The sequence below is a fragment of the Thalia democratica genome, chromosome 8 (genome assembly GCF_965202585.1).
Source record: "Thalia democratica chromosome 8, ktThaDemo2.hap1.1, whole genome shotgun sequence".
Classification (NCBI taxonomy): Eukaryota; Metazoa; Chordata; class Thaliacea; order Salpida; family Salpidae; genus Thalia; species Thalia democratica.
The window spans coordinates 16,397,981-16,409,986 of NC_139172.1; the positions used below are offsets into that span (position 1 = coordinate 16,397,981).

The window sequence follows — 12,006 nt, forward strand, 5'->3', positions numbered from 1 at the left end:
GAATAGTAAAGGTTTTTTAAGCTTTAATATTGATAATTTTTCAAATTTAAAATCACCTGATTATAAATGCACTTGATCCTGCTTCCAAATTTTATAACTTTAGCCGGTCCGACACTTAAAAAGTAAGTAAGGGTTTTGAAATTTATCATTATAATTTACTTTTCAGCCTTTGATTTGGTAAATGAAGTTTATTTAAACTTCTGCTATTTTCACCAATTACAATATGTTTACTAAAGAGCCTTTAAAATTTATTATAATGTTTTGGAGTTTAAAATTGTATAATTAACTTTTTACAGTACAGATATATCTTTAAAAACAAATCATAAATCTGAATTTTAATGGTCAGGTACCCCTTGGTAACAGTTTTTAAACCACAACTAGTAAAATATACTTTGCTATTTTCAGAATTTAAAGTTGATTCAACTCTTTTATGCGTGAATATGATGAAATTAATTTTTAGTTGATATGAAATAAATTTGTAATTTTAAAGCAATACAAAATACCTAATAAACAAACAAATAATAATATAAAAATTTCAATCTGTATAACTATAGTTTAAATTAAAACATGCACTGCACATAAAGTACTTGTTATATTTTACTTCATTTTTTAAGACATTAATTTACTAAAAGTTTACCAAACATCATTTCTGTTGATCTAAAATGTAAAGTTCAAGTAGATAATCAAACAGTAAAAAAAGGTTTAAGTGGAATAATTTTGTGCTTTAATTTTTTATCAAACATAATAAACTAATGAAGCTTTTGCGTAAATTTATTAAAAGTAGAAAAATTTGCACAACTAAAGACAGACAGTAAAAGACAGTTTACAGTGGTAAGTTGAAATCAATGCAGTTCTTGAAAAAGTATGTTTTTAAGATTTTATTTTCATCGACCATTCATTTGAGTTATTCTATGTCTGGATTGTTTTGAAATAAGAATTCCGCCTGTAAACGATAATTTTGTAAAATAATAGTTTAAAAATAATAAAAGTATCTAAAACTGATATACTTTAGCTTCGTTTATTATAATACTAAATCATGTGCATTTTTTTAAAATTCGCATCTCACTTAAAGTCAACATATAAGTATTTAAATTATTTGGATTAGTTGATAAACTATGTGAGAGTTTAGTAAATTCCAATACGTGTTTAATGAAAATATTTAAGAGCATTGTATCTAGAAAACTAAAAATAATTAACTAAATGTTGTAATGTTTAAAAATAGATTAATTAAATAGGTTTAAAAAACTATTATTAACTTGTGATTGTCAATTGGTTTTAATAAATCTTTTTTTAAATTACATTCTGTTAAATTTTACAAAAACAATTTTAATTACAGCTTCTGAAAATTCAACATAAAAGCTTTAATTTGTAACTAAACAAACTTTATCTAAACACAAAAATTTAAAGCTCATATTAATAAATACAAACGAACAAGATAGTCGACGGGGTCCTGGGGCCGAACTTTGCAGACGTCGATGAGGGCGGAGGTGAGTGTCGGCATGACGTGCCTCATCAGGTAGTTCCTCATCGGCAGCGACTGCTCCTCCAACTGTTCCCTTTCCTGCCTCTTCACTTCCTCCAACTTCACCGCCTTTTAAATATATTATTTATTATGAAGTGCTGAGGTGTAGAAGGATAGAGTTTGTAACAAAAAAATTGTTTTAAAATGACTAACATCATTTAAATCAGCATAAACAATCAAGTAATACAAGTTATCTTGTATATTCAACACAACGCACCCATTCCAACTTTCTCTTTCTCAGCTTGTCTTCTTCCTCCCTCATCATCTGCTCCCTCTTCGCGCTCTCCTCCATATCCCGCTGAATCTTCTCCTCGCACCTGCGCATCTCCTCCTCTTCCAGCTCCTCCTTGGTGGGCCCGTAGTTCCTGGGGCTTCCGACGATGTGTCCGACGTGGGTGAGGACGGAGGAGTACGACTCGTCCATCGCCTCGTTTATGTCTGTTCGTGTGAAGTATTGTGTTTTAGTTTCGAAAAACTTTCAAACGCTTCTTATTAGAGTTTTACGTTCTTAAAGAATTACAAAACAAGCTAATGGATACAACTAGTATCACTATCGATTATTTTTTAAATAATTCAATTAAAAAATGGAAGAGGCTTAAAAAAAAACTTAAAAATTTAAACGGAAATACTCAAAGTAAATTTTCAAGATTAGCTAGTTTAGAGCTAGCTGACTCGGTGACATCAAAGCTGTATATAACAAAGCGAGTAGAAGCATGTTAGTCTTTTGGTTTAAGTTCTCACCATTCAAATATGAAACAAACAATTAAAGTGTGAAAAATGCTCTAGTTTTGTGGAGTAATGTTTCCAATCAAGTAAATAGAATCTATTTGCAAATTAAAAGCGCGTATAACTAAATATGTAATAACAAATAAGTCTTGTAAGCAAAATTAAAGTTTATACTTAGCACATTAATTAGATTTTGAATCAAATAAAATATTAGTTTTAGCTTAGGACTATAAATGAATTCAGTTTAATTTGCAAGACTTTTCATAAACTGGAAAAATAAAACCAACTAATAGTTATAGGGTGTACTTCAAGCTCATCATAGTAATTCAGTACAGTCTCGTCTTCAACATTGATCGTTCGAAATTCCTGTAATCTTCGAGTAAATTCTTCTTCAGTATTATGGGTTCCCTATTGATCAGTAAAATATTGTATGAACAAGATAAAAAAAGGAAATCTGGTAGAAAATAAAAAAATTGTTTAAGAGAGAAAAAAAAATTATATATAACTCTCAACTTTTTCTAAACTGATTATGCAAAAAAAAAGTATACTTAGTAACTAATTCTATGAGAAAAGTAAATTTGCCAAATATTACAAAAAAAAATTATTCAATAAATAATGACCTTAAGTTTAAAATTTTTCCAAACTTATTAATCAATAGTTAAATTAATAAGATCTAAACAGGGTTTCCAAAACTGGGCCAATTGGCCCCCTTGGGGCCATTACAGAAATTTAGAGGGCCATGAGGTCATAATTTGAACTTACACTAGTTATTCTGGAGTTGATGATGAAAAGCAAAAAAAAAAAAGGTTTTAGGCGGTTTTAATAATAGTTTTTTGAGAAATTTTGTTGGATGGGGACACAGATTTTTTTAATTTCTTTAAAAGGGGGCGTTTTGAAAAAAGGTTTAGAAATCCCTGATCTAAACCAACATTCTTATCTAGACCAATATGTAAATATATAAAGTTTAATAGTTATCTACTATATTTTTTGATATATAATTCTGCTTGTATTCCTTTATTTTTTTAAATATTTTCTGTGATTTAAATACAACAAAATACTATTTAGAAACTTATTAATCAATAAAAGTAGCATATTAAAACAAGAAAAATAAATATTAAAATAAAAAGTTTATGTTTGAAACTTCATTAACTGCCTTTCTTTAACTGCTTTAAATTGTTTCATGAATATAAAATAAATTCTGACTCAGTATAGCAGTTTGTTAAAACTAAAACTGTCTTTAAATTGATAAAAACTAGTTTCTTAACAGTAAGTATTTATTATCAAAGTACATGTCAGCTTTGACAAGTTTATACTTTTAAACTTGCAATTATTTCAAAAAGAAATGACTTTATAATTTTCTTCAAAAATCTTAGTCAAAAGAAATCATTTTCTGTTAGAGATCAATACACAGAGTATAGTTAAAGTGAATTTCAAAAACCCTAAATTATTAAACTTTGTGTTTTAACGTAAGTGAAAAAGTGAATGAAAAGTAAAAAGACTATAAACTATCACATATATTCTCAGTCTTAAACCTGTACTTTTTCCTCGGGTAGATTCATAATACGATCTTTGAGGAACTCGTTGGTAGCTTGAAGAGTGAGAACAACTTCCGGCATTATTGATTTGTCGAATCTCGTTTCTCCTCCATCAGTTCCGTCCTCCTCTTCTTCGCCTTCGGCTGCTGTGACGTCATAATTTAACAAATAAAAATAACAACGTTTTTAAAGTTTTCTAACTTTTATGCTGCACATAGCGGAAAAATAAACAATTTATTGCAGACATTTATGCTATTGTGTTTTACCCACTTAAATAAATGGAAAAACTATAGAATACTATGAAATAAGTACTAAGCAATATTGTAAAAATTAGAGCTTTTAGTTTAGCTGTCGACTTTTAGTTTTGTTTTAAATCTGTTATAGTAAGATTACAATTAATACATAGTAAATAATTACAAAAGATTACATCCACGAAAAATAAATAGTAGAAGGAATACGAATAAGTACTCTCAATGTCATCTTAAGGAACATGAATCAAAAGGAGAAGGGTAGCCTATCTAGTTTTTAACAAGTTAAACTTGTATGTGTTTTTAATGTTACATTGGAGGGAATTCATAATGATATTTTACAAATTGATCTTAATTAGACTTTACATTAGCTACTAGCTATATTTTACAGCTTTTTTACTTTACACACATTAAAAAACTTGAAATAGTCTTTGAATGCATAAAAACTAAAAGTTAAATAAATCTTATAAAAAGAGCAAACTTAAATACAAAATTACTTAATTGGTGTATACTTCCACAGTTTATTGTTGGTTAATATTTAAATGATAAAGTTGTAGAAAATTGTTTTACAAAAACTAAATTTTCTTTAAGTTTTATTTGAAAGAGGAGCTGTTTTTATTAATAACATTAACATAAGATATAACAGCTTGTAAGCTTTTAAATATATCTTTCTAAAAAAAATCTAAATACCTGAGACAGTTTCATCTTTTTAATATATCAACTCAATAAGCTTAAAACTAACTGTCAGATATTGGCAGAAGAAAAAATAAAATACAAAAATATAAAAAAATATTCATAAAAACTCAAATTAGCATCTTAGATTATCTAAATATCTCAGATTAGCAGGTTGAATTTCATTTAGAGTAAGGGTGGGCAACGAACGGAGTTAAAATAACAGCCCCGACCGTTTTTTAATTTTCAATGGAATCCGGCCCAGAGATGAAAATGACCGGCCCGCAAAGGTCAATATTATCAAATATTCACAAAACTTTGTATCATACTTTTACAAAACAAAATGACTTTGAAAACTTAAGAAAACATGTTTAAAAATGGCTTTTGAATTTAATGTCTACTGATAAAAACACCATTTTGTTCTAATATTTTGTGTTGTTCTAAGTTAGTTGAAATATCTTTCTATCAAATTACCTCAAGCAAAGTGTTTGTTAAAATCAGATATTTTACATACCTACCTTTGTCAATTACCATGTCAACTCTATTTGTAGTCATTATATAAACATCTGACATATCTCAATATACATTTTAAGTTTATCACACTTAACAAATTTTTGTGAATTAGAAGGATTCAGAAAAGTGATCAACCGTATCCATAAAATTATATTTCGGCCAAATCCAAAACTTTTATTTAAATTAGAATCCGACCGGATCCGGATCTCGATTAGAAATTAGTATTCATTCGGATCCGGATAATATTTTCAAACTAGGATCTGGCCGGATCCGGATCTAAAAAGGCATTATGCTCCTTTATAAAATCGCATCTGGTAAATTACTAATTTAAAATGCTCCGGCCCGCCAAAAACTAAATTTTTGAGCAACGGGCCTGCCGATTAAAAATGTTGCCCACCACTAACTTAGAGTGTCAACATATAAGAATTAAGATTAATTAAAAACTTATTTCAAATGTATAATCTATTGAAAACAAGGAAAAAATTTATACGAACGGGAAAATAACTCTTTGGCTTGCTCATAAGTTTTAGGAAATCCGTCTAGAACATAGCCCTGGTTTTGACATTTCATAGACTTGAGATAGTCTTTGTATATTCTTATAAGAAGCTGATCATCAATTCTGCCATCTTTTTTGCTTTCAACGAGTTGTTCAAGAAGTTCAACATCTTCTTGGAGCTTGTCTCCGTCGTCTTCTACATCTTCTTCCTCTTCCTCTTCTTCTTCTCCATATTTTTCAGCACCCTCTCCCGCTGCTTCCTGCATTAAAACATGCACAACTTCACATCTAATTGTCACTATCTTAAAAATAACCCTTTGCCACAATAATATTAACATAAATATATTTTGTATGTATATAAGCATATGGTACGTAAAAGAAAGCTTAACATAATAAAATTACCTTGTAGTTAAAATTAGTACAAAACAGTTTACATAGTACAAAATAAAACTAGAGGATGCCGAACTAATTTCAAAGTCACTACTAAGTGTAACTTTAGTTTGTATAGGCTGAAATACACATGCTCTCAAACTTATTTCCTCAAAAATTTTTGTGTAGGTCAAAAATTGGAAGCCATGGTTAATTAAATTTATTTATGTTTACTATTTAGGCAAATATAACTTTATTTGACAAAAAAATCAAATAAAAATGTTTTATACTATAGACGCTGGATTCTTTAAAATCTTATATTATAAAAACGGACGTTTTAATTAGTATATTTTAAATGCTTAATCTTAAAAACTAAATTAGATTTAATTTTCAATTACTTTAATAATTTAACCCCGGCAAAATATTCTAAGTGTTAACTCAATAAACGACAGTATTTTTACAATATATATTTGTAGCAAAAACTTTAAACTTTTGCTAATTTTTGAACTTAACTAGATTAAACAAAAAACAGTTTTTTTTTTCTATTCTGTTGCTTGTTTTTATATTTTAAGATTCAGCTGAGTTTAGTGCATATAACTATTTTTAGATTATTTATATAAAATATGTTGAAAACTTTACAATTTGTAACGGTAAAAACACAAACTAACACTATCAAGTTTAGCCTGACTAGCTTCTAATCTCGTGAATGTGTCATCAATAATTTTTTTAACATGTAAATGATGCAGTTTGTATTTTTCGCACAGTAATTTGCTTAATGCTGTTTTTCCACTGGCCGGTGCTCCTACGACCATTATTCTCATTGGCTGATAGGAAAAAGATCATAATTAAAATATAATACTAAAAACTAAAAAGAACTTATACTTCCGAAGGAATAAATATTGAATGAGAAAATATTTATTAAAGCTACTATTATATGTACTATTGTATATGACAAAGCAAATAATCACTACTATTAAGAATATAAAGACTTGTACTTAGCAAAAACAGAAACCATACCAAAAGCTTTCTAGTTTCTTTGTATTCTTTAATGACAGTACCTATGTTGTCAATAATTCCTGTTTCACAAACCCAGTTTATGTTCATGTTATCTTTCACATAAACGCCTTCAATGCGGAGATCCATCAAATAAGAGTCCAAAACACTTTGCTGTTTTAAAGAATGTTGTTACATAGTTGAATTTTCAACTACATTGACTAATACTGTTTATTTTAATATTTAAAAGTAATACAAAATAATCATAAAACTTCTAATACTAGATTATTCATTAGAAAAATTTAAACTAGTTTACTGTTTGTCATGTAAAATACTTTCAAATTAACGTTTAATCTATTTTTTTAATCAGCTTAAACTTTTTAAACGAATTGTTAACACATATACTGATAAACTATGACCCATACTTTTAAAGATGTATTAACTTTTAAGTAATAATGAAAATAAACTAATTACACAGGTCATAAAACCAAAATTACTACAGTTTTACCTATCTTAGATAAACAAGTTTAAAAATTATCTATAATTTTAAAAAAGAAAAGAAAACTTTTGTTTGAAACTAAAGAAAATTAGCTAACTGGTAGATCTTTAACTAGAAGAGCATCGCTTTTTGCTAGTACTTCAATATCACCACTACCAAGATTTTTACTTATGGCCTGTAATAAATATTATTTTATTATATGTTTTTTAACATGGTATCAAAGATTGTTTTTCTCTATTTTTGTAAATACATTGTTTCATTGTTAGTCAAACATTTTAAATTGAATCTTTTTTCATTGTCTTTTGCGTAACCTTAAATATTTTGATAAATCTTAAGTTGTAAGTTCTTACTCAAGTTGATTTAAAACTCTGAGAGTAGTTATAAAGGTCAATTAAATTAATATAACACAAAATTACTTTCGTAAGTCTTTTAAGTGAAGTTTGTGAATCATCAACAGCAACCAAGTAGTTTGTTGGAGGTCTTGTATCCAACACATTTAAAACTACGCTGTTAATACAACTATTTTGTTATTAGGAACTTTTTTAAAGTAGTTACTTAAAGTACAAAACAAATATAAATTGTGAGATTTATGAGCTAATAAAAATTTGACAAAACTCTTCTTCGTTTTAAACGTGTCAAGTAAAAATGTTATAATATTGTAAAAAAAAACAATTGATAATATTGTAATATAACTAGTGATTATAACATAAAAATTTGTTTAACTTTTCTGTTTTTTACTACTTTTTTCTTTTATTATACCCTTAATAAATAAACTAAATAACCTTGCTAAATCTTTCACATGAATAGTAGGAATTATGTTTCTTCCTTTTCCGAAAACTGGTAAAGTCTTTTTGTTTCCCAACCAAGCTTCCTATTATTACAAATTTAAGCTATAATGTTTTAAATTATATTTAATACTTAACTGTTAAAATGTTACATGTTTATTAAATTCACATGACGTAAATTTAAGAAGGAAAAATTGTTCTCGTAATTTGCTTTATGATTTATTTTAACATTTAAGTTAGAATAAAACATTAAATCTAAACATTTATTAATTTTGTTAACAACTTAGGAACTATAACAAGAAGAAAATGATTTACGTTTAATTTTCAGAATTATTAGTACAATTTTGTTTGTCTAAAAACTTACTTTAAAAAGAAAATGAAAACTTGATTCACCCAATCCGTATGGCACACCAGAAGCTATTACAAAGGTTTCAAACTTTTGTTTATTCTAAAAAAATATTTCATAATATAAGATTCAAAAAATTTTAATCTATAATTATCTACGCTTTTATTAGAACTCTGGCACAAAAAAAAACATATAAATTGTATTTTGTAAAAATTAAGAGGTTTATGTTAAAACTGAAAATAAATGAAACTATAAATAATCACAATAACAGATACATCAGTAAAAAAAGTAGTCTCCTTTTGCTTTAAAATAATTTTGTTTTAAATTTAGTGTAAATCTAAATAAGTTATCTTATTTCATACAAATAAAACATATAGTTTTACTAATGCAGTTTATTAATAATATTTACTGAACTTATGTTTGTATTGTGTATGTAAACTTAAAAAGGATAGGCATTACTAAAATTGACTAAAATTTTTGTTTAAAATAACTTTTATAAAATTAATAAAGTATGATTTAAAACTTACCGTTTTACCCATTTTGGTGACGACCTTTTCCGCGCTAACATGTTCTTTATAGTTATTGTGAGGTTTACGTCTTCTGAACTCGTCTTCAGTGAATGGAATCTCTGGATCTTCCTTTACAGTTTATTATGTTTACGAAAGTTTTAGGTAGGTAGGTATAAAGTTAAAACAGTATAAAAAACTGTTTGTTAAGTTACATAAGAATAATAATAAATAAGCTATAAGAGTAAAAAGATATATACAACTTGCTCTAAGGCTTTCAAATTAAAAGCAAACGAAAACATAAATAACACCAAAGAGTAATTTAATATTACTTACAGGATCCATAGGCTTAGTACTTGCCCAAGTTAAACAAGTTGATATGAGGACAAACATCTTTTGTGTTTCAAAGGTGTCAAGCTCCGAATTGAGATAGGAAACAGCCCACACTGCCTCATCTACAATTCCCTTGTCTTCAGTAATGTTGTATATTATTATGTCACAATCTTTGAAGTAATCTACTAATTCTTCTTTATCTTCATACTGAAATTTGAAAAAAATAGTATTACTCAAAACTGTCTATTTTAAATATCTATAAAAATACTAGTACAAAGTTTTGCTTGTGAACTTTTTGGGCTGTTTTCAACACACAACTAAAGTGAAATTTCTAAACTAAATTTAAGCAATTTTTGGTGTACTACTACTTAAATGAGAAAGAACGAGCTACACTTTTAAACATAAGAAAGATAAAAATTTGTAGTGGTTAAAGTTTTTAATGATCAACTTTATATGACATACTTGTACTTGAGTATGTAAGAAGCAAAAAATAACTTCAAGGTTTGAAATATCACATTTACTAATTAAATAATTAAAGATTATTAGCAGTACACGTAGGTTTAAGAGTATTTCGATATTTAGATTATACTTTTTAAACGAAAGCACATCTAATTCTTAAGTTTTATAATACTTAAAAATGTATGATACTTGTAATAGTTGATACATTGAAAAACAGACTTAAGAAAAAATTTATAATACAAAAGTAAAACTTGCATATATATTATTGCTTTTATTACAAGTAAGTAAAACTTTAAACATTTTAAAGTTAAAATTATAATAAAAAAAAACTTTTATTTTTAGTTATAGGAAAATAAAAACATATCATAAATAAAATATGTTACAAAAATAAGAATTTTATGTTATAAAACTTTTTAAATACAATCTAAAAGACTGAATAACACAAGTTATACCTGGATACACTCACAGAGATAGTCAGGAGGAACTGAATTGGGATCTTTCATAGTTCCAATAATACGATACATTCCTTCTTTTAGTAGAGCATCTCCCTTTTCTTTTCTATGAGGTTCATCTTCATCATCTTCATCCTCATCTTCTGCTACCTCTTCACTGGACATTCCTACTGCACATTGTGAAAGAAACTGTGAAAGTAAAATACTTTAAAATATCAGACTTTTTGAATACGGTTTGTTTAATCTTAAAAAAATGACTGAGTACATACTAATTCTGCATCCTGAACACAATCTTATCTCACTTAGATAAATTGAATCACCTTATTGACCAGGTAAAATGTCTACTTGTATAATTGCCCTTTATAAGTAAAAACTGTTGATTTGTAAATTTACAACATTTATAAAACATTTTAAATACTTTTATAATATTTGTACATTGAAACAATCTACAGTTATAAATTAAAGTTTTCTTCTATAAGTTAAAAAATATTTGTAGTGACTGTTTTAAAAAACAAAACTTAAACAATTAGTTTGTAAAAGTTTATTACTGAGTGTTTTAAAAACTTTATACAATTCATAAAAAAACTATAAAAAAAAGTTTGAACATTCTTATCTCTTTAACTAAATTTTATCATTAAAAATTTATTCAATTATATCATTTACTAGATGAAAAAACTTATAAAGTAAAAAGTTCGTATAAATGACATAAATCTAAACCAATGAAACTTGACTTGTACAAACTAGTGTTAAAATGGTAGGTAAAAAATAAACAAGAGTATTTTTTTTAGTGATTTAAACTTTAACAAATGCCCAAAGAAAGTCCTTAGATAATTTACTGCCAGTTTATTTAAATTCTTTTCAAACAAGTTAGTAATTTCTTCAAAATTGCACAATGAAAGCTTGTTGAAAAATACAACTTAAAAAAGTATCTTACTACAAGATAAAAACTTATAAAAAGTTTGTTTAACATATCCTATATTTTAAAAAACTACCTAATATTTTCAATTAATTAACTTAGTATCATTTACACTTACACTTGCAATATTTGAACCAATATAAGTGTCAACATGGTTTATAAACACGCGCTTGCTTTTGATAATGATTGGATCATCTTCACCATCTGCAAACTCCTCTTCTGTAAGTCCATCAGCTGACATTATTGCTTGGTGTTAAAAAATTAATATTTCTTTAAAACAATTTAAGTAATCTAAAAGTATCAAAAATTATGAAACACTTAAAAAGTTATATACTATATTAGAATTGTAGATAACAACTCATATAAGCCTTTATAACTCTGAACTAATACTCTTGTACTTTAGATAAAATTAGTCCTAAAATGCTAATATATAAACTATATGTACATATAAATTGTATATACTATTGTACGTATAATTGTTAAAAAAAAAAGAAAATATTTACATATCAGTCAAATAAATAAATCCACATACTATTAAACTTAACAGAAACTTTAAAATTGTACCAAATAACTAACATACATGATTAAGGAAAACAACTTCTTTTAGTTTTAAACAATATGTATCTGTTTTTAACT

At 26.5% G+C, this 12,006-nt stretch overlaps 1 protein-coding gene across 2 annotated transcripts; it reads right to left on the minus strand.

Annotated features, from left to right (window-relative positions):
* Positions 1 to 798: 798 nt before the first annotated feature.
* Positions 799 to 11,656, minus strand: LOC145841849 (adenylate kinase 7-like). Of its 2 annotated transcripts, none has more exons than XM_082949133.1 (16): positions 11,489 to 11,656; positions 10,455 to 10,643; positions 9,547 to 9,750; positions 9,232 to 9,342; positions 8,723 to 8,806; positions 8,356 to 8,444; positions 7,990 to 8,080; positions 7,671 to 7,748; positions 7,099 to 7,248; positions 6,750 to 6,905; positions 5,711 to 5,972; positions 3,781 to 3,926; positions 2,536 to 2,656; positions 1,740 to 1,960; positions 1,433 to 1,591; positions 799 to 943 (listed from the first exon to the last, which is right to left on the minus strand). In XM_082949133.1, exons 1-16 carry the CDS (start codon positions 11,609 to 11,611, stop codon positions 905 to 907), a joined length of 2,223 nt encoding a protein of 740 aa, XP_082805259.1. In that variant the 5' UTR covers positions 11,612 to 11,656; the 3' UTR covers positions 799 to 904. The 2 variants fall into 2 exon arrangements, with proteins under 2 accessions (XP_082805259.1, XP_082805258.1); XM_082949132.1 differs by having other exon boundaries at positions 3,781 to 3,929.
* Between the last annotated feature and the right edge of the window lie 350 nt (positions 11,657 to 12,006).